Here is a 25,479-nt window from a genome sequence, read left to right on the forward strand (position 1 = left end):
AGAGATTAACAAAACTTGGGAAGAGAGATGTACTACTGACAGTGGGTACAAAGAATGTAGAATTTGTGGGCTACAAGGGCATTTGGCAGAATCCCCATGATAAACAAAAACTATTAAAGGCAACTCCTCAACTTCGCTCAGATCAGCTCTGACTGGCTGTTTCTGACAGGGGAGATTACCCACTGACCCAAAAGAAGAGAAAGACTGAGTATATGGACTAAACAGCAGGAGAGGTGGGAGAATCATTAACCAAAGACCATAGAACGCTAATTAATGAGAGAACTAGGTAACTGGTAAGCAATGAACATGAATGCCCTTTTTTGCTAAAATGTTTAAATAGTGAAAAGTTTTGGTTTCCTTGTGCTAGCCGTGTGTATTTCTCACCCAAGACGCCTTTCCGCACAGAACTGTAAATGAATCAAATGTGGATTGGCCTCTCACACACCAGGTGAAAAAACCAATTTTGGAACAACACAGGGGCACCTTCTCGGCCACAACCACTGCCCCGGTGCCTCCAGTTCCAGCTGTGAGAGCTGGAGAATGCTTTTTTACCTGTGTTGAGCACAGAGACTGACTGATGGGAAAAGTGATGACTGACTGATACCCATCCATTTGCACAGCCTTGGTAACCACAGAAACCTGCAGAGTCATATCTACTCATAAGGAAGAGTAAGGGGTTGGGGCATAGTAAGAACCTACAGATTTAATACAGCTTCAGGTTTTGAGGGGAGGACGCCACACTTGATGAATCTATGCAGTTATAAAACTTGCCATGAAAGACAACAAATCTATCAGTGGGTTTGTGCCATCAACTTTTGAGTTAAGAACTCCAGGCCAGCTGATTACACACTGCTGTGGGAGGTCAGAGGAAGCAAAATTTAAATCCTACAGCTTAGTCATCATTGTCCTGTATAAAAATGGCAAAACAGCCATTTCCTCTAAATGTTCAGCATTTAGGAAGAAAAAAAATAATTGTTGTTGCTCTGTTGGTACAGCAAGCTCTAGAGTAGGTAACATTTTCGTAAGTTCTACACACAGTCTGGCAGGCATTGAAGCAATAGTGCCACACTGCTGGGCAGTAGTTGCCACATTTATCATTAAGGCAACATATGGAATATGTTTGGTAAGAGTTAGAGAGTTGCTCTAACTCTTACATGGTACCATGCCATTATAATCAATAATTCAACCACCCTGAGTCTCGAGGCATCTGTAATCACTGGACAGAAAAACAAACAAAAAAACCTGCAACAACAAAGAAAGAACCCCAAGAAATAAACTCCCAAAAAAACCCCAAAAAAGTAGGAGAAACAGAGCGTATATGGTTCAAGGGAAGCTTTGACATTGCCAAATACTACAGAATTTAGGAAGCTTCATCGGAACAATGCTAGCAAGAGGGAACAAACTACAAACCACGCACTGGAAAACACAAATGTGCCAAACAGCTACCTGTGAAATAATCATTGTATTTCATGGTGAAAGTGAACACGATGATATGACTGAATGTATTAGTTTTCCATGGCCTGGCTTTTGGTAGCGGGAGGGGGGCACAGCAGTGACTCCTGTGAGATACCAGCCCCAAACCACGCTGACACAGAGCGAGGGGGACCGGCAGCGACACGGGCACTGGCGAGAGCCCCTCCCCGGCCGCCGGGCCCCTCCCCGGCCGCCGGGCCCCTCCCCGGCCGCCGGGCCCCTCCCCGGCCGCCGGGCCCCTCCCCGGCCGCCGGGCCCCTCCCCGGCCGCCGGGCCCCTCCCCGGCCTCTTCCCGGCCCCGCCCCGGTCCCGTCTCGGCCGCGCCCCAGCCCCGGCCCCTGTCTGGTCTGGCCCCGCCCCGCTTCCGCCTCGGCCCAGCCCCGGCTCCGCCTCGGCCCAGCCCCGGCCCGCTTTCGTCTCGGCCAAGTCTCCGGCCTCGTCCCAGCCCCTGGCCCCGCCCGCGCACGCGCGCCGGCCCACGGCTGCAGCGGTAGCGCGAGACCAGTAGGCGGCGCCTTCGGTCACGTCCCTCCCCTTGTCCCGGCCCGGCGCGCGGGATCGCGGCGGCAGCTCCCAGGATTTTCCCTCCCCGGCCCGGCCTTGTCCAGGTCGCCGGGGGCTGCCGGGCGGAGCTCCAGGATGTGGAAGCTGGTGCCCGCCTCGGGAAAAGGTGAGGGAACGCCAGACGCCTCCGCCGCTCCGGCGGGCTGGGCCCGGGCACCGCGGACCCCTCGCCGCCCCTCCCGCTGCTGCGCGGTCCCCGGGCGTGCCGGGCCGATGGCTGCCCCGGGGCCCATGGCTGCCCCAGGGTTGGCTCCAGCCGGGCCGATGGCTTCCCCGGGGCCGATGGCTGCCCCAGGGCTGGCTCCAGCCGGGTGTGTCTGTCCGAGCTGCCTGGGCCGGTGCTGATCCAAGTCCTGGTCGCTCGGGGCGTTCGTCCTCGCCGAAGCCTCCGTATTTCCCTGGAGCCCTGCCGGCCACAGCGCCTGCCAAACCCAGCAGGGCTGCTTTCCGAGCCCGTGTGGGGATGCCTTAGGGTGCTGCAGGTTACAGAGTCCTGCTTTGAAGTACCTGGAGAGTTAACTTTCAGGCAGCAACCTCAGAAACGATGTGTAACTGTTGTGTTGATGTTTCAAGGACCAAGTGTTGAACTTCATGGCGTTTCTTGCATGAAGGATTTTGAAACTAAATCGCCTCTATACTTTTCCTTGTTTTCTTGTCTATAGGAGCTTTTATAATAGGTATCATATAATACATATATTTCTTCCTAAGTGCTTTTAAGGAACAGACTTGATACAACTGCATCTGCTCTATTTCCTGGTTCACTGGGAGGAAAATTTGGATGCACCTAATCATGTTGAAATGAACTGATTTACCTCTTACTGCCTAAAGAGCTCTTGAGTGAATCAAAACACTCTTCATTCTATTCAGAATGATCATTTCTGCACAGTTCATATTTGGAAAGTTATTTGCCAGGGTCGATAACTGGAATCTGTCTTTATGTACTTATCAAGGATCATTTTTGTTTCTGTTGACCAGTGGTAGCACACCTTTGGGAGGTCAAGCCATTCACTGGGAAGCCACCATGGGGTCCAGGTGACAGGTACAAAGCATAAGCTAAAGCATAAGCATTGGTCAGAGGCTGAACTTACTAAGTATCATTTACGTGAAGATCTTACATTCATTAGGAAGACATTTTCCTCTGAACCTCTTAATCAGTTATGTGAATAAATAATGTAACCTCAAAAAATTAAGTAGCCTTACAAAGATGTTTTAGAAAAATCTATCTTAAATTGTGGGGTTTTTTTCTTCTAGATGTTACACTTAATCTTCAAGAAAATATTGGTAAAAATATATTGTCCTTGAAAAAATTGTGCTGCCACTTTTGAAACTGATTTATCATAAAATATGTCCTTTTATAATGGACAGAGCAAGGGAGCAAGCAAGAAAGAAGGAAAGAGGTTTTGTCTATAAGCTAAATGGATAGTTCTAATCAGAATCACAGAATTCAGAGTCACAGAATAGTCTAAGTTGGAAGAGTTCTTGAGTCCAGTTCTTAAGTGAATGGCACATGGGGATAAAAACCACAACCTAGGCATTATTGGCACCATGACCATAAATGATGCATGACTGAGCTGAGATTTAGATGTACTACTGACTTCTCAGTGTCTCTCCCATGTGCTTCAGGTATTTTGCTGGGATTTTTTTCTAAACTGTTATTTTTCTGTCTCTTGTTGATTTTCAGGGGAGCCCTATCGGCTGTTAAGCGGTGTAGAATACGTTGTGGGACGCAGGAGCTGCACAATTTTAATTCAGGATGATCAGTCCATCAGCCGAAGTCACGCAGTTCTGACCGTAAGTCGGCCTGAAACAAGCCCTGTAAGTAGCCACCATTTTATGGTGTTATCAGTGCTCTGTGGGGGTAATTGAGGCTGCCATGACCATGCATACTCTCATTTTGCTCTCACCAGTTTTATGCTTGGAGTAGAAGCATTGATCACCTGTGTTTTTGGTTTTGTTATCTTGAAAGTTATTTCTTCCCCATTAGGATTTTTTGCTTTGTTGAGGAATTTTGTGGCATAATTTTAGTAGTCCAAGCTTCCTTTTATACCAGAGCAAAGATTCACTAGGATTTTGTATTAAAATAATCATAGCAGGAAAATGATGCAATTGAGTTTCACTACACAGACAAACTTTGAGGCTCTGGGAAGTGCTTCAGTTGTTTCACTGCAGACTAAGCTTCTGTTTTATTTCACATCATTAATTCTGTATTTGCTTAGGGCACAGAAAAGAAAAATGTACCAAGGAGAATTAGCAATCAGCAATTTATGTCACTGAGTGTGGTGACAGTTATGGATGTTTTGAAGCCAGTCAGCAGAAATTTCATTTATGTAACCTTATGTAGTGTTTAAAATAAAACATGTGAAAGTTTTTTGTCCCTTTAATACTGCAAATACTGAGTGAGTCCAGTGGAGGGCTATGAAGATAATGAGGGGACAGGAGCACCTCAGTTGTGAGGAAAGGCTGAGGGATCTGGGCCCATTCAGCCTTGAGAAGGGACCTCGTTATGTCAGTCAGCAGCTGGGAGGGTGTCAGAGGATGGAGCCAGGCTCTTGGTGGCGCCAAACATTAGGAATGAAGAAACTGGAACACAGAAAGTTCCGCCTGAAAACACAAGAGCGTTACTGTGAGAGGGACTCAGCACTGGAGCCGAGTGCCCAGACAGGTTATGGAGTCTCTACTCTGGATACTCCAAAGGACAATCCCCAGTAGTGTTCTGTAAGGAAACCTGCTCCAACGGGCAGCTTGGATTAGATCACCTCCAGTGGTCCCTTCACACCTTACCCATTCTGTGTAGCAGCATATAACTGCATGGCAGAATTTCATAAAAACAAGCTGTCAGGGTTCTCACTGGCTTGTGAGCCACTTTGGAAATCTGACAGTACCTGACCTCTTCTCAAGAGCTGCTGGTGAATCCATGTCCTGCAGTTCAGGGAAGACTAGCATTCCTCGTGGAAGGAAGCACAAGAAAGTGCCCTCAGGTGACCTGGGGCTTTTGCTTGCAATTCAGCCCAATGCCCAGGATAGAACTGTGTGGTAGGTGAAAATAAAGTAAATCTTAGAGCCTTGCTAAATTGCACCAGCTCAGGCTTTGGGCCAGTGAGTGAATGCACGCTCCAGAAAGATGAAGTGCTATCTCCAAAAAGAGTAAGAAAAGTTCTAAGGCTAAAAACATGGATATTTTCTCTCATTCCTCTACAGCGAAAAACAGAAGACAAATATATAGCAAGACTTATTGTCCAAAGTCTTTCTTTAACATGATCTTTTGTTGGCTGCTTCTTATTTATCCATTACTTTGATTCACAATTAGTAACTTGTTTCTGATAAAGCTGTCTCATTCTGATAAACTATAATGTCTTGTTTATGTTTATTTTCAGAGTCAGTCTCTCACAGTACCAGTACTAACAGTAAGAGATACATCCAAGTATGGCACTTTTGTTAATGGATCAAAACTCAATGGTGCTTCAGTGTCTTTGCAGTCTGGTGACAGAATCAACTTTGGAGTCTTTGAAAGCAAGTTTAGGTAAGTGTTTTGATTATAAAATATCAAGTAAAAATTAATTTTTTAGAAGAGTATTTTAGCACATCATGCGACTTTGCAAGTGATACAGTAATGATTAATTTTTAGAAAGCAGAGGAGGTAAGTGGTATTGTGCCTGTGTTTCACACCTGCTTCTGAAATAGTTTTCCATTCTATTTTTACCTAATTTATTTTGACACTGGGAGATTAAAATTGTAGATAAGAAAACATTGGCATTTTAGAAGATAATATGTCATGTACAGAGAGTATTTTCAGGCTCTTTTAGGCAAAGAACAAAATCCTACACCAAGTGAGAAGCAGGGAGAAAGGTTTTGAGTTTGTTGGAGGCCTTGTTAGAATGTAATGAGAAAAGAACTGACACTGCAGGAGGATGTGAAACCAGCTTGATTTTTTTTTTCCAAATTTAACTTGGTAGCCAGTGCTATCTGTTTATTTTCAGGAAGCACTTCTCAAAATGAAGTAGCAGATAAATAGGAAGAGTCTAATGACCATTAAAATCAATGTGGTGGCTTTGTGCCTTAAATTTTTTTTCAGTTTAATCAATGCTGCTGGTATTATTTATTGTTAGAAAAAACCTGGCATTCTCCTCCTATTACTACAATAATTAGTTCTAATATTTTAGGTAAACATACCTGAAACATGATACAGGAATCATACCATGAGACCAGATACATCATGGCCGTTGTACTAGAAAGTCTAGAAGGAAATTTAAATAATCTAAACATGAAATAATATAATTTGATATGGAAGATCTAAAATAGATATAAAGGCTTATGGTCAAGGATAATGGACACATGTCCATGTTAGGAAACTTACTTGAAATTGCATTTTATGATACTTATATTTTTAAGTATTGATCTGTTGATGACCTGTCCTCTTGAGCATACTTTTGCTTTTGGAGGCACACATTCAAATATCTTTTGGATATTCCCAGACCTTGCTCTATTCTTGAGACATTAGTTCTAGGTGATGTCTGTAAGAGGGCCACAAGTCCATAAAATATTTCAGGTCAAATTGACATTAATTTTTCTGAATAAAAATTAGTATTTTGTTTCTTCAGGAAATTTTAAAGCAGGAAGATTTTACTTTGATCTAGATTAGAGTATGGGCCTTTTACTTTTTTTCCTTCAGATTTCCATGAGATGCAAAATGTGATAGTTAAGTCAGCTCTGTTCATCATGATGATTGGCTGAATTAACTTAAGCAATTCTCTTTTACTTGCTCTTTGCAGAGTGGAATATGAACCTTTGGTTGTCTGCTCCTCGTGTTTAGATGTAGCTCAGAAAAATGCTTTAAATCAAGCCATCCAGCAGCTTGGAGGCCTTGTAGTGAATGAATGGACAAAAGAATGTACCCACCTTGTAATGGTATCAGTAAAAGTTACTGTTAAGGTATGTTGAGCTTTTGCCTGTTGATAGCATTGCTTTGTGGTTTTCCCACAACTGCTAATTAAATTCTAGAGCTGTTCAAGACTGTTCTCTACAAAACTGTAGTCAACTCTTCTTTCTCCACGTTTGGAAGATGTGTATGTCAACATAAGGTTGAAGGGAAAGAAAACAAAAAAAGCCAGTTTTGAAGACTTAGTGATTTTCATTAGTTACCTTCTACATTTTCATAACTTTAATCAAGACACCAATTAAAAGCTAGGCTCTTAGAGGCAAAACAATCCTAGAAGCGCAAATCAGTATTGTTTTATTTTCCACATCTTAGATCTTAAAAAGCTAATGTCAGTTGAACCATATTCTATTTGAACTTCTTCTATGGAGTAAATTTGAATTTTCTGGTTTTTCAGACTATATGTGCTTTGATTTGTGCTCGACCAATTATAAAACCAGAGTTTTTTTCTGAATTAATCAGAGCTGTTCAGTCCAGGCAACAGTTGCCAAATCATGTAAGGTAAGTTGCCAAATCATCATGTTTACTGTGTTGCAGAATTAAATTTATGGGAGCTAGATTATCAGACAACTACACATTTATCTGATGATTTTTGACATAATGTGCAATTTTATAGTAATTTTATTTGTGGAGGAATACTTAGTGTGATTAACATGTTAATATTCCAGCGATTGTATTGTTCTCATCTCTAGAGTTATAAAATGAGCTCTGGAATTGACTCTATGCTTAGAGATGTTACTGTCTCTGAAAAGGAACTTGTTTGTTGGTATTTAAATTTTGCTTCAAATGCTTCTGGGAATTGATACATAAAAATAAATTACACTTTTATAAAAGAAATTAGATCAAGTTTATTTCATTACACAGAGGTATTTTTCCAGTGTGCTGTTAGTTACTGAGTTTACTGTAAACTTTGGTCAGAACAGAGTTAGCCTGACTGTTGAATTCTCTGAAATAGAAGAGGTTTTTAATTATCTGTTGAGAGATGAAGTGAGACTAATATGCATTGGCTTTCACTAAATGAGAATAAAATATTCATTGTTTTCATGGTTAAATTAACTTCAAAAGGCAATTCTTAATTTGGAATCAATAAATACTGCAGAATAGCTCTTCTGGTTGTTTTCTCAATGTGAGAAAATGTAAAATAGTCACAGTATTGTATGTGACAATTTAATCTGAGCCCATATTGCTACTCATTTTACCTTGAAAAGGGAGACATTTGTGTTTTGTTTGAAGGTTGTGGTTGTTGGTTTTTTATTGTATGAGCACGTGGTTTATATAGGTAAGAAATTCCCACTATGTATATACATTCATATGGGCATAAATATGCATATATGTTAGGAAATGGCAATTTGTTTTCTTTAGTAGGTGTGGTAGTAGCCATTGCTAGAACAGTTTGAAGACTGAGGCTGGGTAGATGCTAAACAAGGTTCTGGTGCACATGTGGAAATAGAAACAAAACAAGAGGATTCGCAATAAGCTGTGCTTGATATGTGGTAAAATATATTTCACAGAACATGACACTACCTTGTTACCAAAATACAGATGCCAATCTGGAGAAATTGGTGGGTCCTTAGTTTCTAGATGCTGCTTTACATTAGCAGGGTTTATGTAATATGTCAAAGCCAGTCAGTCATCTGTGAGTGGCTTATAACTTATTTGTTCTTCAGTTTCAGAAGAAAGAGAATCTGAATGAATTGTAACTTTCCCTTCTTCTCAAACTTCTGCATTGCTTTCTGAGGATGTAAGAAAACTTAACTAACTATTTAGTACTCTCTCAAATACTTTACTGTGAGATTTTTTTTTCTTTTGTAGGACAAGTCATACAAGCTATCAAAAGCTAGTCATTGGTTGTACAACTTGGAATTTGTTTGCTGGAATATTACCTGGTGGTAATGCTGCTGTTCCTGTCTGTTACAGGAACAAGTAAACAGTGTTTTTGTCTTGCAGCCAGGATGTCTGTCCATTTAATACAGAAGTGACAGTATAATTGGCTTTTAAGTGCTCCCTGAAAAAGAAGCAGATGGAAATGTTAACCTTTCTGAAATGTTTTTGCTAACTTTTAAAATGCTGAGTGGAACTGAACTGGCTAAAAGGTAGTGACACTGGCAGTACACACATTTTATGTAGCTTTCAAAGGGAGTTCTGTATCAAGCTAAATGAAACTGCTGATTTAATACACAGATCTATGTTTAAAATAATTGCTGTATTTTAAATAGATCATGTTTTTGAGATGTAGCTTGTGGGAAGATGCTGAAAATTTGCTTAGCAGCTATTTTCATTAAACTACCAAAAATACTTGTAACTTCAACTGGGAATTTCTATATTGTGCATTGTAGCTAGAGCTGACCTGAGCTGGTATAGCCAGAGGACACCAGACAGCTTGGGGCAATACTGATTTGGGTGTGAAACAGGAAAAGTATATTGAGATGGTAGTACTGGGTGACAGTGCTAAATTAGTCTTTACTATTATTGTAGAGCTGGTCCCTCCCAAAAAGCCTAGGGAAACATTATCTTAAAAAGAAAAAAATAATTAGTATCTTTTTGTTTACAGTAAGACTTCATGTAATACAAACCTGCAGTTCCCATATGAATGTGAGACTTCTTGAGCTTTTTATGGTGTTACCCCAGTCCTCTGGTACTCTCTGACAACCTATGCAAGGAAGAACAATAACTGAAGATTTCACAAATGGCTGCATGAGCACAGAAATAATGTGTTTTATTACTGCAGGCCAGTGTCAATAGTGCAGGGCTTTGAAAAAGAAGAAAAGTAACAGAGTTTTTAACAGGAACTCACCAAGAGTCAAAATCTATGCATTGAGATTCAAGGTTGTAGAGGATCTTTTCTAGTTAATGGTGTTAAAAGCTTACTATTAAAAGCTTATGAGGCCAAATATGAGGAAAATTCAGAATCTTGACTGCAAAAGACTGTTGCCTGTTGAGCTTGGATCAGCATTCGCTAAGAGTTTATAAGGAAAATCAAAGGTTGTTTTTTAGGAGTTTTTTTGAGACAATTATAATTTAAAGTTGTATACTGAAGTTAAAAATTGGAGATTTTAAAATATATTTATAAAGAAATTAAACTCTAGTTTCAAAGTAATGAAAACTGTTGTTTTTCCATTTTTACGTGTGCTTTCATCTTTAAAGATGGCTTTGTCCCTTGGATTTATCTTAGGTTAATAACTGTCTCTAGAGAATTTGCTATCAGAAATCTTCTGGCATAATAACTAAAGTTTGAATTGCCCTTCTATGTAAAATTAGTAAGTTTTATCATATCTATTCAATTTCAATGCAACCATATTTCTGTAAGCAGATTTGAGCAGGCTGCTGAAATACATCAAATACTCACCTTTCAAAATCTGGTGGATTTAGATTAGTTACTTTTCATTGTGTACATAAAGGTTGAAGAATTGATTGTGAAGAACACCTAAGAATGAAGATTATTTAAAAGCACCTGTAGCTATATAGCCTATTCATAACACATTTTAGCCTATTATAATTGAATTGCAAATTTGGGTGAAGTAGAAAATTTATGTGCTTATTTTTGTGTTCAGCTTTAAATATAGGTTTATTTTTTATGATTGAGGGACGTTTTTCTGTTTACAAATGATTTATTTTTTTTCTATGTCCTGGTTTGAGAGGAAGTGGGTTTTTTGGGATGCTGTGGCCAAACCAATAGGTGCTCAGATTTGAATATTGGCACCTGGTGTGGCCACTGAGGACACGAATACCCTCTGAGAACACGGGGTTAAAAGCAGAGAACTGCCAGGAAAACTTTCTCTTTCGTTTCGGTGGTGAAACAGGGCAGAGCTCCCCTGCGGCTGCGGGCCGGGCGGGAGGGGAAGCCGTGCTGCCGGGTGAGGTGAGCCGGGCCTTGGACAGAGGGGAGGTGAAGGCCCTGCAGGATGGAAGGGTGGAGGAGCCCTGAGAGACATCGGGCAGCCCCCACCCCCAGGGGAGACACAGAGAGAGAGCCGGTGCCTGTGCCGGTGCCGCCTTGAAATTTGATAGCACGGCCGGCTGAGAAGGAGAAGGGGGGGTTGCGGTGAGAAGGTGCCTGGCAGGGCAGCATGGGAGTTCTGGACAGGCAGAGCCTGGGATTTTTAAGCCTTTTCTTGGATGATGGAAACCTTACAAATGCTGATCCTCCTGAAGTTGAATGAGGAGAGAGATAGAGATAAGAGGAAAGGGGCCACGAGAGAAGTGGAGAAGAATCTTGGGTGGCAGGAGGTGATGGAATGGCCTTTGGCTGGACTTCTCTTGTATAGCCATGGACAGAACCATTTTTCCTGTGACATAGAGACTGCATTTAGGGGGAGGCAATGGCTTGGAGCCAAGAGAGTGCAGTGATGTTATGTGACAGAGTGCGTGAACAGAGACAACGGGTGAGTGGTGGTGCCCTTCGTCTTCGGAGAAGAAGATCTCTGTTCTCGAGACCCCTTGGCCCCAGGGGGTGAAATTTGGGGGGACAGATGTCCCAAAAGTGAGAGACTGTGTTTTTTTTAGAACTGCGTAAAGCATCCTTCAAAGGGGAACCCTAGAAGCAGCTCTGGTCCATGCACAGTGGTGAGAGCTCTGGGCATGGAAGGAAGATGTCACGATGGCAAATGATCTCTGGGTGGTACCATGAGTGACATGGAAGCACAAAAGGTCTCAACTGTGTTTCCAGGGGAAGCCTTTGGTACAAGAGGGACTCCTCACTCCTTGATGAACTGAGAATTGATTATCTGAAGGGTGGTGATGGACTGAGAGTTGGTGATCTGAGGGGTGGATGTATTGGAAATTTGGTGGGGGAAGGAGGAATGTTTTTGGAGGGTTTTCATTCTGAGTTCTGTCTGTGTTTCTTTAGTTGTAGGTTAATGAAATTTTTTATTATATAGTTGCAGGTTAATAAAGTTTTTTTCTTCTTCATTCCTAAGTTGGAGCCTGCTTTGCTCTATTCCTGGTCACATCTCACAGCAGACACCAGGGAGCATGTATTTTCATGGGGGCACTGGCATTGTGCCAGCGTCAAACTGTGACATTCTGAAACGTCAATATTTTGGCATTTCATATGTTTCTTCCTTGGAATCTGCCAATCTTTAGTGTTAAACTGAATTTTTTTGCTGTGTTTCTTTTTTTTTTTTTTTTTTTTCTTGCATAGTAGTATGGAAAGGATACATCATCAGCTGTCAGAATAAAGATAAGTAGTTCTGTGATCAGCCAAACTATGTACATAAACAGCTGTTTGGGTACAGATGTGGTATAATTTGGTTAAAATTGACCTATAGTTTCCATTCTCTGACATATGCCTTCATATTGGTCTGTCAGACTTGCTGTAGCTGTGAGTATGTGGCTCAAAGATCTTGTATCCTGAAATTATTAGGTAGATGCATGTCCTAACTCCTGAGGCTTTTCATGCTCTGGGCAGGCCATCATTAACTGGAGCTGAAGTCACAGGCTGTGACATAATTTAGGGCTTCAGGGTAGAGTTTTATTTTTGCCTAATACATTTCCCAGCTAAACTCCTGCTCAGTTTCCCTGTGTTGGATGAACTAATAGAGAATCTGCAGAGTGAATCCCTTCTGTTCTCTATCCCACCAGCAAAAAAAGTGTACTTGTCTGCTGTCATGTTGTGGGCTGTTCTTGAGTGTGGTGGTACACAATTGGGCACAGTAGAAGAGAATGAGGGGTGACTGTCCACACAGGGAGAGTAGAGGAAGCAGGATGACTAATTTTTTGTGGAGTTTTACTATTATTTAGAGTAAGTGCAGAATGAAGTTGCAGTCTCATTTGTAAGTATTGTTAGTCAGAATGCAGATATGTGTACAGCAGATTGGGTGAATGCATTCCTTAAAGTGTTTTTTTAGTTACTGAAGTAGAAAGTCTTGGTCTTCTCTTTGATGTTGAGAAATTGGGGGCTCTGTTTCTTTTTAACAATCTCTTGAAAATTATTTATGTAAGTAGTTTTCACAGAGAAATGCAGGATTTTAACTTCAGAACTTGACTCTTAAACAGGAAGGACTGTGAGTCAGTACTGATAAACAAACCTGAATTTTGTAACTTTCATTTTCTGTTCTTGCAGCTTTTATCCTCCAGTTGATGAGCCTTCCATTGGCAGCGAAAACTTGGATTTATCTGAGCATCATGAAAGGAAAAAAATATTCAGTGGAAAAACTTTTGTATTTCTAACTGCCAAACAGGTAATCAGGCTTTACATTGCAAAAATATTGCGGGGGTAGCTAAATGCAGATTTATTCACTCTGAAATCGCACTCATTCTGAGTTCATCAGGAGAGAAGAATTTCTGTGTATTTTTCCTATGGTACAGTGGCCTAAGCAAGATAAAATATAAAGAAGGAACAGAACATATTTCATCTGCAGTAGTGCATCAGTGAGAAGCACTACACTGATAATTCTGTATTCTGATACCTCTGATACCTCTACGTTCTAAGTTTTTCTTTTTTTTTTTGCATTCTCTTTATAGCACAAGAAACTGGGTCCAGCAGTTGTTCTTGGAGGAGGGGAAGTAAAGTTGATGACGGAAGGAAGAAAAGAAATGCCTTTACTACTTTCTCCTGAAGTTTGTGTAGTTGATGTGGGTTTGGCAAACTCTCAGATCTCAGGATCTGACTCTATGACAAATTGGACTGATTCCATTCTGACTGACTTGGAAAGGTGCAGCATTGTTCTCTCATACAGCAGTAGGGCAGTTTCAGAACTTCTACAGAGGCTTGGTCATGGTGTTTGCATACATATTTTAGCAGGAGGCTGCTTATAAAGAGGACATTTTTACATTGTTCTAAGTATTTAGCAGAGGGACTACAACTTTTTGAAACAGTAAAGAAAGAACTTGGCAGTTCCATGAGGATTTGATGGATTTCCCATTTTCTTCTCTTTTTATTATCTTTTTGTAGAACTCAGTTCTACAAAAATTCATTATAATGAAGCTGCTTTGAAATTACAAACAGCAAATAGTTTCTTTTCTAGTATTGAAAAGAAGTTATAATTAATATATTCTAAGAATTCAAAATAGATAATTTATGATATTTCATTGATTATATGTATTTCATCAAAAGGAGATGAGATGGCACCTTGAGGTCATGTTGTACAATTATTTGTACAGTGTTTTTGAAGGACAGCTTCTGTTTAATGAAAATGACTTTTTGTTTTGGTGGTAGTTTTGTTTGAGAGGGCAGACTGCATATATTATAAATGTTAGGATTATCATTATGCCATTTTATTAAAACAATGAAACAAAATCTCAATCCTAACACATAAACCTAGTTCCCCTAAATTTTCCTGCTAGTTAGAGAAGACAGTACTCAATCTCTCCTCATGACTGTAGTACAGAAGATTTGGGGGGGAAGGGTGCCTGACCTGTAAGAAGTGGTCAGATTTTTCAAGTCTCTTTTCACACATTTTTGAATCAGAAGTAGAGCGTAATTGGTTATATGCCCAAAAATCAGGAAAGGAGAGATGTATGGGCCAGATTACTGGAGCTATACAGTGGCTACAGCAGCAGGAAACATGGGAGTTCACACATATAGCACATGGCTCTAATGAAGGATAATTGTGCTGACTTACTGTATTGGGAAAAAAGGTAGTGTTTTTTGGAGGCTGATTTTTTTTGGAGGAAGAATGGAACATTTTGTACTTTGCCATACCTGTGGTGATTTGCCTGTTTGTATTTGAATCTGTACTGAAAAGTTTTTTTTTTTTATTTGTATATTAACAGCAAGAATCTTAGGACTATTCCAGAGGCAGAAATTGGATTGGCAGTTATCTTCATGTCTACAGAAAAATACTGCAACCCTCAAAAGCAGCCTGTTTCCAAAGGTAATTGGAAGAAGGGTAGTAATAAGTTTACAGCCTCAAAGAGGCAGTATTTCTTTTTGTATAGGAGCATCAGTTATAATGTTCAAGTTGATCTGTTTTGCAAGACCACTAAAAAGGAGTGACATTCTGTGAAAAACGTATACAACTCCAAAGAGGCAATTGGTTTTTAATGGTCTTGCAGTAAAATGTAATGAAAATTATATTACTCTTATGTAAATAAAAAAGTGGATCTAAAACTAGCCTAAAAGGCAGACACGTAAAACAGTGACCTTGAAAGGAGAGGTACTTTAAAAGGATCTGAAGTTCATATTTTTAGTGACCACTGAATTCATATGTATGTAGTAGTTTGAATGCTATTCTGTCTTTTCATAAAAGGCTGGAGTAATCAGGAAGTTAAACATGAATTTCAGAAATCAAGAGAATAAGAATGGAAATAATTTGTAAGGACTGCATTTTTTTCTTTTTTTGCCCTTTGCTCTAAATAGAATTTGCTTTAGGAAAATACAGACATCTCCTGCACAGTTCAAAACTAAAAATAATCTTTCCATAAGTTAAAACAATGAGACATGATCACCACATTTGCTGCAGTAGTAGTTTGGGAGTGGACATTCCAAGTCATGACTTGAAGCTTCTATTTGCTAATGCGGTAATAACAAAAGTCTTGGATAGACAGAAAGAGGTTTTGTTTCTCTCTTTTCATGCCTCTTCATATTATTCTATGTTTTGTTGCTATGATATTTTCAGAATTATGTTTTATAGATTCTGGTTTGTTCTACAAAATGTAGTATCAGGTAGAAAATCAAAGAACAACCCCCAGAAGTTTGTCTTTAACATGCAAGAATGTTACTTGTTTGAAAATGTATTTTGAATAGAGAAAGACATCTATGCAATACTGGCAGAGGTGCTGATTCCTGTTTCCAGTCTGAACAAGTTAAGTGGATAAAAGTTAAGTTGTCTGAAATTGTGTAAACAGACTATATATCAGAGTTTAAAGGGAGCAGGGTTTAAAATTGAAAAAAAAACCTGTGTCCCAGATACAATAATCACATTAGAGATCATCATAAAGGAGTAAATATAAGGAATTTTGTGCCCTGACAGTTTTGCATGATGTATATATTGTATGAGATATATTTTATTTTTTTGCATAAAATATATACCCCATGATTTTTAAAGTACATTATGTACGTATTGGTATATGATTTCTCATTATGTTTCATTTTTATTTAAGCAGAACTTAATTATTTAATCAGTAGAATATTTAACTAAATCTGAATTCCAGAATATGGTCCTTTAGAGCTGTCAGCTTTTTTAAAATTAATAAATCTGCTTATTTTTGAAAACTGCTTTAAGATCATTTTACAAAGATCTCACGTGATCAGGTAGTAATGTGAAATAGCAAATGCAAAGAATCACAGATTTGATATTAACCTTCTAATTCTTGTGTTGGTCTTGCAGCTGTACCTGAAAGTTCTGCATCAGCTGTTGTAGGCCGAGCCATTTCCCAGAGTGTGGCTGTGGATGAAACCATAATGCCAACTGCTGCACATAGCAGCACCTTATACATAGCTGATACAGAGGAGCAGACATGGTAAAGTATTCATGGCAATTTCTAAGCTAATACTTGCAAATAAAGCAGTCTTTTATGGCAGAGGAGCTCTGTCATTGCCATGGGGAAAGATATGCAGGGTTAGAAGTGCCATTCACTGAATTGCTGTCACTTGTCTGCAGTGAGATCATTTCTGGTTTTGAGTACTAGATTACAGAAAGTATCCCATAGGATTTAGATGAATTTCAAATACACATGAAGATACTGTATATCTATCTTGACTGGCTGAACTATTAAAAATTTTCAAGCCGTTTCACAATTATAAAAATGTATTGATCATAGCATGTTTCACAGTTTGTTTTTAGCACATTGTTTACAAGTTTATTCAAAGTACAGGTATAGCTTTTTTAAAAAGTGTATCTGTGATTGGGTGTATCTCTGGTAACCTCCCTGTGTGTCATTTAGTATTTCTTTCCTCTCTAACCTAGTATGGATATAGAGAATACTTCCCACGTGCATAGACAAAGGAAAATGGCTTTCCAGGATACAACTGGAAAGAAAAACAGTGGCACAAGTGGCAGTGTAAATGCAGGAACATCGATGCCTAGAGGGAGCAGAACATCTGGATTCAGTCAAAGAAGTCAGCCTGTCTCACCATCTAAAATTCCAGAAGCTGGCAAACCTCGTGAGAGTGCTTCATGTCATCCAAACTCAATTAGAAATTACTTCCAGGTTTCCAGAAAAAGGTACTTGAAATGTTCTTGCCATTACTTCTCTTACTGGTATGTTCATGATGTTTCTGGAAAATTTTAACTCAAGCAATGTACTTTAAATTTGACATATACTTGAAAAGGTAATTTTTAGATCAAATTCCTAGAATAGAAAGCTCTTCCTCAAGGGTACTTTAAATTTCACAAGACAGTCCCTAAAACAGAAGCTGTTATGTTGTAGGTACAGCTAATCATACTCAAAAATGCTTTTGTAATTTCTTTCTTTTGTAATTTATTTCTGGCTAAGGGAAAGATCTGAAGAAGAAGAAACATCTGTACCCAAAATAGCCAAACTGGAGGAAAGGTCATTGCCTCTTCCCAAGAGCACTGAATCCACAACTTCATTGATGTGCAATAGTGAAGCAAAACAGCATCAACAGAAAAATAACATCCTTGACCCAAACCCAAATTTTGCAGAAGACAGGGGTATGAAGCCTATGAGGGAAAGTGTCAAACTAACAAGCGATAGAACAGACACTAAAACCTCTTCTAGAGAAAATCATGCACCAAAAAAGAGAAAGGAGTTAGATGATTTATCTGAAGACACAGAAGCACTAGAAATTGTATTTGGAAGTGGAGACGAAGACTGGGAAGATCAAATGGCAGATCATGACCAGGAAGCTCAAAGAAGTAAACGAATAAAACAGTGTTTGGAAGCCAAAGGAAGCAGGATTCCAGAAGTAACTGTAAATCAGCAAGAGGAGAATAAAGTGTTGGTAAGTTTTATATTATTCTCAGGTGCCTAATCTTGAAATTTGCAACTTTGTTAGAAGGATGCAATTAACTCCTTTAAGGAGGAGGTTGCCTGCATAAACAAAGTGGCTCTGTAAAATTTGTTTGCTTACATCTCATACATTGATTTTTAGTTCAGAATGATTCATCTTTTACATGTGAACATTGCAGTTTTACACCTACCTAAATGGTTTTTCATTCTTCTGGGAATTTTTTTTCCTTGCTTATTGAAAGCTGCTTGTATTCTGAACATTTCCTTTTTTTTTTTTTGCTTTATATACGGTAAGTAGAATAGGAGAATATATTTGTAGTCCAAGAAAAATTTGGACTGCTTGTTGCTGTGTTAATTACAGTATTGTTATTTATACTAAGATAGTACTCAATTATATTTTTGTAATTATTTTCTAAAGAAACTTCTAGTTGACCTCTTCTGTTGAGTACCACAGTAATGTCCAATGTCTTTTGAGTCTTTTGATATTGTGTGAAAGTTTATTAAAATTCCTGTATGAGAAATTTAAAACCAAAGCCAACAAAAACAACAGCAAAACCAAAACACAGCTTGTGTTTTTGTGATTATTTTCCTGTTTCTGTTTTTGACACTAAGGAAATTTTCTAAGAGGTATGAAGAAAACCATACATCTTGAGTTAACAATGGTCATTTTGTTGGAAAAAAAGAAAAGCAGATTTGTAAAGGAAAATAATATTAAGAGGTCTAGAGTGTTAACAATACAACAGAAATAAGAAAAAAAATTTTTTGTTGTTTATTTAGAATATATATACTTTAGCACTTACTGTCCAGTCCATTTACAGTGTAGGCAGTGTTTCAGTGTTTAAAAGTTTGAATGCATGATTAACTGGAATTCGCAAGATTCCTTGGACCACATAAGAATGACTAATTCTCTATGCATCCTTAGGTGAGAGCAGCTTGACACCTTGTTGATGCTTTACTGGAGCTTGCTTGTGGCAAAGTGTGAACTTTAACTTCATTATAATGCTCTTTTTTTGTGTGTGTTACTAACAGGCAAACTTTAAAAGACAAGTCCTGTGATTTAGAGAATTTTGTCTCTTGCTTTTTACACTATCAGGCTGTAGACCTTTTTATTAGGTCTGAGCATACTGGGCGACTAAAATTGGTGCTTGCAATAGTCTATTGAATTTTGTTGCTTGGTGCTTGGAAAGTTTTTCTAGTCTAACTTCTTGTCAGGATTCTGAAGGAGAAAAATAATCTTATGTGCAACTAAACTGGTACTTCAGCAGCTAAATATGCACTTAAAGATTTCTGCTGAAAAGAAGTCTTTTCATAGTTTAATAATGACTTACTTTATTAATGTAAAATACATTTCCAGTCGACTGGGAAGGAGATTTCATGATAAAGGTCCCCAGGCAAATTTGATAACTGCTTTCTCTAAGTACAGATGCACCTTGTGTATCTGACAAGACAAAGAATGTGAGCAGTTGACTCAAAACCTACAAGGTGCATAAAGATGATTTGGTATTTTATCAACTATTGAAAATAATTTATGTAATGCAAACCTAGTTTTAAACTGTAGGACATAATCAACGTGCAGAACACTTTCTTCTGGTAATGAAATGTCCTTTCTACACATACGTGCACTTCAAATATCAAATTGAAAATGCTTCTTTTTATATTCAAAAGCTTTTACAGTTTTCCAGAACCTGACAGAACTTTGAAGATTGTATAGATGGACAAAACTTCCTAGTGTATAAGGAAGAAAGGAAAAAAAACAAGTGAACAAATACTAGTGATGTTTTAATAGAGAAAATCTCCAATGATTGTTACAATGTGCATAAAATCATAAAAAATTTAATGTACAGGGCAATTTATTTCCTGTCTAAAAATTTATATTGATTTGAATATGTTTATTCTACCATAAAGACCAGAAAGCAATTCTATGTAATTAAATTTCCATTTCATTTCAGTTTTATATTTAAAATAATTTTTAATCAAATAGAAAGAAGAGGAACTTGGATCAGTACTAACTTCAGAAATGAAAAGTAATATCAAGCAGGAGTCTCCAGTCTTGGTAAGGAGCCAGCTAATTGTAAGTGTGAACAGCAAACTTTAAGAAGCATTACAAGAACACATCAAAATTCTGCTCTTCATAACATAGTATTTTTGGATCCTGTTTCAGGGTAAAGGAAGTTTGGAGGATTGCACTCCTTAACATAATCATATGTAAATTTGAATAGTGCAGTCCTGCTTGTAGACTGTGAAGAAAAGTAGTTCATCTGTCTGCTTCTGTAATGGCATTTGGTGGATACTTAAAGGTGTCTGAAACTACATGTCACTGTATTAACTCTTTGCTGTGGTTAGTAGTTGTACTGATGATTTTCTTGGATTACTACTTAAAGACCTGCGAGGGATGTAATCTTGTCTGCTGGAAGATCACAAGTAAAATGGAAGAGAGGGAGCATTGGAAAAATAGATGTCATATACAGTGATTAACAGTAGTGTGCTGATTTTCTGTAGGTGAGATGAAGGAAGGAAGGAGAGGAGAATTGCTTGGAGTGGCAGTGAGGCAGAGGAAAGGAGACTAGGCTGAATGAAACTGAAATTAAAAAAGTTCTGAAGAGATAGAATGTAGCTAGTCAACAAGGGGCAGAATAATACCATTTCACCTACATACAAAAAAAAAAAAAAAACAATTAGAGGGAATGCTGAGCAGGTATACCAAAGTGCCGGATCAGCTCAGATTAAAGGACTTACAGTTATATTTTACTGTAAAGCAGTTGTACTGCATCTGGGCTAGCTGTCCTTGAACATAGTTCTGTGTTACTTGTGAGCTTGTCCTGTGCCCAGACTCCTTTGGAATCCACACAGATGTAGCCCCAGGCAGCAGAATGTGCATGCAAACTTGCTGACGTATGAGCATTCTCATGGACAAGAAAAATCTAATATATTAATCAAATTCAACTTACAGCCCTAAAGTTGGGCAGATATCTGTAGGCTAGAATTGAGCTAAAGATGTTCAACTTTGTCTGCCATGGAGCATTTAAATACGTATTTAAACACAAGCAAAACAAACTTACTTCATTCATAGTATATAAGGAGGCTGAGAAGTCTGTACATCATCTTAGCTTCTAGCACTGCTCCTGCTTTCCCTCACTGTTTTGTAATGCTAACTTTTGTTTAGCTCTGCTTATGATAATATCTCTGCAGTTTGTACTGTTAGATATGCTGTATGTCTGTTCACACACCTGAATGATTCTTCCTTTTTCTTCCCACATAAGAACCACAGCAAACTGCAAGATGAGTCCAGCAATCATCCTAGCAGGCTTCTGTTGACAGAGTTTAGGTCACTGGTTGTCAGCCATCCAAGACAGAACAGTCATCTCCCTGGAAATAACAGCTATGGGGGAAAGAAAAATTTCAAAATGTTCAAAAAGGTTGGTGTGTTTTTTGAATGGTCACAAGATGGCACTATTAAAAAATACTAAGTGTTGCCTTCTCATTGTAGAAATGTGTTACTAAAGATTTTTTTATAAATTGATAATAACTAAAGAAAGAAAGAATTTAAATACCATATTATACTGTAAACAGTACTTTGTTAGTTGGCTGAAGAAGTGCCAGGTTGACAAAGGCTTACCTTGTGCTAGATTATGTAGATACTTGTATTCCCTGTTCCAAGCTGTTACTTGGAATAAGTTGTTAAGTGATAGCTACTGTAACTTCAGTTATACTTCCAAAAGCTAGCAATCCCACTTCTCCAAAGACCTGTATACACAGCATAGTCTGATTCAGAATCTCCCATTTTAACTAATAAATCTTGGATTTAGAAATAGAACTAAAGCTTTACCATAAAGAAGGCAAGATGATTGCTTGCTTGGGTTCTGGAAGACAATTGCAAAATGATTCTTAGTGTTCAGTGTAAAAATACCACTTCAGCTTATATTAAAAACAAAATAAAAAGTAAAATCATATGGTATGAGATGACTAGAAAGGCACTTCAGTAAAATACTATATATAGAATGTGATCAGATAATACTACTTCCTGGGAGTATGCTCTCATTTTTAGATAATGTTTTAATTTTCTGATAGTAGTTTCTTTTCCACTGTTTTGTTACAGATGCTTATGCCATCTGACAGTAAAATATAAACTGATATTTATCAATATTTCAAACTCCACTTAATGCACTATGAAATTAACTTATCAGATGTATTTTTGTTTGTTTCTTTTGGTAAAAGGAGGGAGTTAATAGCTTTCTGTAAATGCTTTTTTAACTTCAGTCACTTTTAAATATGATCTTTCAATGTTAATCAAAGGAAGACTGCCTGACTATTCTGTGATATCTGAATAGACTTTCTGAATTTATTAAAATAGATCTTTTATTTGCAATATGTTTGCCTTGTATTGTAAGAATTTATTGTCCAACAGGTAGCTTACCCTGGGGCAGGACAGCTTCCACTCATTATTGGAGGATCAGATTTGATTGCTCACCATGCTAAAAAGAATTCAGAGCTAGAAGACTGGTTAAGGCAAGAAATGGAGGTAAGAAATTAATTTTTAAATGTGATCAAATAAAAACTTGAGTAATGTCAGTGATCATACCAACCTGTGATCATTACTGGAATACTTTAGGATTTTATTTTTTAGATAAAACCTCAGCTGGTTAGTCATTCACACATGCTCATGGAAGCATGTACAGTAGTAAAGTTACTGAATGTCAGAGGTCAGTGGTAACACTCATCTTTTTCTGGTTATTTAAATTCATTTGGCATGCAACACTCATGTAATCAGAAGTATTTATAGAAAGCAAAATCAGTAACCTAAATGAGAACAATCTTTTGATGAGTGAAATAAGTGCCATGTAAACTCGTGACTTGTAAAAATGTGACAAGGAGCTGGGAAGAATTTCTGTATGGCTAACTGTGTTCAGATAGTTCTACAGTACAGTTGATATTCTGCCCTTGAATAGAACAGAAAATGCATGAGTAAAACTCTGCTGGAGTATACTGAAGAGATGTAGTAAGAATAAATTTAATATTTTTTCTTTTGTGCATCTCTTTAGATATAGAAGTCCTAAAAAACCACTTATCATGGCAGTTCGTTAACACTTTCATTTTCGGATAGTTTCTTACAAATACTTGCTGATGAGTCATATTGTTTCCACAGCCTGATTGAGATGCAGTTGCATCAGCACTTCTTATCTCATTTTTTTAATCCCTGAATATAGATAATGCTAATTATAATTCCCCTTATACACAAATAATCAGATTTAAAAAATTATATTTCTATATTGGTGCTTAAAACCTAAAAACCACATTTCTGACCAAAATTGACACCTTTCACAAACTATTCCATTTCATTAGCAGTAGCCAAATTTGGGTAGTGAAATAACTTGTCTAATGTGAATATGCGCTAAATGGAGTACCTAGAGAGAACTTACTTTGGGGAAAACTGTGTTAGTGCAGGAATATTGTTTTTCTAGATGGCTCATTAGAATTATCCTTAACAATCAAATATTAAATCAACTTTCTCAGGAACAGAACCGACAGGCAAGAGAAGAATCACTTGCTGATGATCTCTTTAGGTAAGACTTTTATGTTTGTACTTAAAAATGTGTATGTTTTGGATCAGATTTTTTGGACAAATTTTGATTTTGGAAGAGATTACTTTGACTATTCTTTACAAAATTTCATGTATTCTCATATATAAAATGTAGTCAGAAGTGGTTTAGCAGTTTCTCTGGGGAAAAAAACCAACTTATTCAGGCTTCATTTAACATGGAAAATGGGAGGAGGTGAGTTGGAGGAGAAAACACAAAAAGATGTTCATGACTGTCAGCATCTCTGTAGCCAGTCACAGACAGGGTTGAAGCTGCTGTTGTTCTGATGAGAGATTTCCATCAGGTATCATCTCCTACTCCTATCTGCTTTATCTCCCCACTCCTGCCCATAGAATCCATATCAAATCCATAGAATCTTCCACAGAATTTGCTGTCCAGAAGACAGTTAAGCATTAGAGCAATCATGTTACAATGCTATAACAATAAAATCAAATCACTGTTTTGAGAGTTAATTCAGGGACCTCATTTTGTTTTGCAAAATTTCATTACTTTCTATGTTTTTTATGTGAAGAAACAGCTGACCAGTGTTTGACTTCTCACCTCTCATGAATTTCTAACTAACACCAAAAGTTGTGCATTTGAGTAGAGAAATGTATGTGGTGAAGAAAGGTTTTTTTTGTTTTTTTTTTTTCTGATTCATTTTCAAACAAACATGATACTAACATGCTAATACATGTTAGAGCATTCAGAAAATCTTACTGCATTAACAACTTGCTCTATTCATTAACAGTTAATAATGGAGCATTTATTTTAAAGGGTATACATTTAATTTTTGAAGTCTGAGTTGTATAGCAAGAACAGTGACCTCTAATACCTTTCTAGATACATGGTGATGTAATTTTGCTCACAAGATGTCACATTTTTTTGTCTAAGCATAAAGTCTTGATGAATGAAAGCAGAATTAGTGGAAGTAAAACTACCTGATCATTCAGATGTGTCTGTAAGTTATTCATGCATGAATACAAAACACATCACAATTTCAAAGAAATGACAGGAATTTGGGAGATGAAGCACAAGTGGAGAAGACCAACGGATAGCAGTGTTAAGTAGAGTCAAACTGTAAGCATATTGCAGTAAATCAGTAACTATTTAGTATATCCAGAAAGTAGCTCTAAATTTCTAAGTCAGTCAGAAGCTATATAAAGGGCAAGGTAGGGTGAGGATCTGCTTTAGGTAGGAGTAGGAAGCAGCAGAGAGGTTTTGTCTGAATGAGTTGTGGCCAAATGTAGATCAGCATAAACGTACAGGACCCCTTTTCCTTCCCTCCTCTCTTGTTTTTTGTGGTGTCCTTTTCCAGTAAAGAGCTTAGTGTTGGGACATTAAAGGCTTGGAAAAGCTTGTTCATGCATCAGATTTAAAGGTTGTAAGTAGTTAGGAAATCTGAAAGTTTCATTAAGAGTTATCTTAAGTTCATACAGAGGTTCTTCTACCTCATGCATCCTTCATTCTGATAGTAGTAACTATGGTTAATTATAGGAGTGCAGTCAGAGAAAGGACTGAGCACTGGCTATTCCCTTGTTATGAATGTGTAATAAAGCTGTTTGCATCACATTGTCTATCTATATAAACTTTGAATATCATTGTTTTACTTATTTGTGACACAGATTTTATTTTTTTGTTGCAGATATGATCCTAATGTGAAAAGAAGAAGATAAATTGTGACCTGGATTTACAGTGTTTCTCTAGCAAAACCTGCTTTCTGTTCCTTAGGTTTTCTGGTTACAGTGTGTATGATGTTCCTATATGTGACCATTTGAATGTCTCTTATTGTAAGACATGTTTACTAAGTCTTACTTTTATTAAAGAAAAAGAAAAGTTCCTTTCAGTGCTTGGTACTTACAGATTGCACCATTGTCAAGACCTTCCCATTAGTTACTTCAGAGTAATGCTCAGTAAAATACTGTAGATACTTAGGATTTCATTTTAGGCTATTTCTAATGTTTGGTTATCGGAACTGTTTTGGGAAAAAAGGAAGTTAGCATCAGGCTATTTTTTCTTTTTTCAGAAAGGCTTTGTTAATTAGGCATTTTCAAAGGTATTATCTTAAGAATTGAAAAT

At 38.0% G+C, this 25,479-nt stretch overlaps 1 protein-coding gene across 3 annotated transcripts; it reads left to right on the plus strand.

Annotated features, from left to right (window-relative positions):
* Positions 1-1,972: 1,972 nt before the first annotated feature.
* On the plus strand, positions 1,973-25,246 carry NBN (nibrin). 3 transcript variants are annotated; one of them, XM_074555364.1, is made up of 16 exons: positions 1,973-2,143; positions 3,719-3,852; positions 5,412-5,557; positions 6,807-6,966; positions 7,368-7,471; positions 13,032-13,149; positions 13,433-13,623; positions 14,684-14,784; positions 16,240-16,372; positions 16,819-17,076; positions 17,348-17,816; positions 19,806-19,895; positions 21,085-21,240; positions 22,230-22,343; positions 23,336-23,385; positions 25,046-25,246. In XM_074555364.1, the coding sequence occupies exons 1-16, from the start codon at positions 2,113-2,115 to the stop codon at positions 25,074-25,076; spliced, it is 2,286 nt and encodes a 761-aa protein (XP_074411465.1). In that variant the 5' UTR covers positions 1,973-2,112; the 3' UTR covers positions 25,077-25,246. The 3 variants fall into 3 exon arrangements, with proteins under 3 accessions (XP_074411465.1, XP_074411478.1, XP_074411474.1); XM_074555373.1 differs by having other exon boundaries at positions 1,975-2,143; positions 19,806-19,877; XM_074555377.1 differs by lacking the exon at positions 19,806-19,895 and having other exon boundaries at positions 1,974-2,143.
* Positions 25,247-25,479: the final 233 nt, after the last annotated feature.

Source organism: Zonotrichia albicollis, chromosome 1 (assembly GCF_047830755.1).
Source record: "Zonotrichia albicollis isolate bZonAlb1 chromosome 1, bZonAlb1.hap1, whole genome shotgun sequence".
NCBI lineage: Eukaryota > Metazoa > Chordata > Aves > Passeriformes > Passerellidae > Zonotrichia > Zonotrichia albicollis.

Bases quoted from the DNA above. Each gene is read 5' to 3' on its own strand.
- NBN (XM_074555364.1), top strand. From the start codon at position 2,113: ATGTGGAAGCTGGTGCCCGCCTCGGGAAAAG. The intron at 3,853-5,411 runs GTAAGTAGCCAC...GTTTATTTTCAG, and splicing joins GTCGGCCTGAAACAAGCCCT to AGTCAGTCTCTCACAGTACC. The intron at 5,558-6,806 runs GTAAGTGTTTTG...TGCTCTTTGCAG, and splicing joins GTCTTTGAAAGCAAGTTTAG to AGTGGAATATGAACCTTTGG.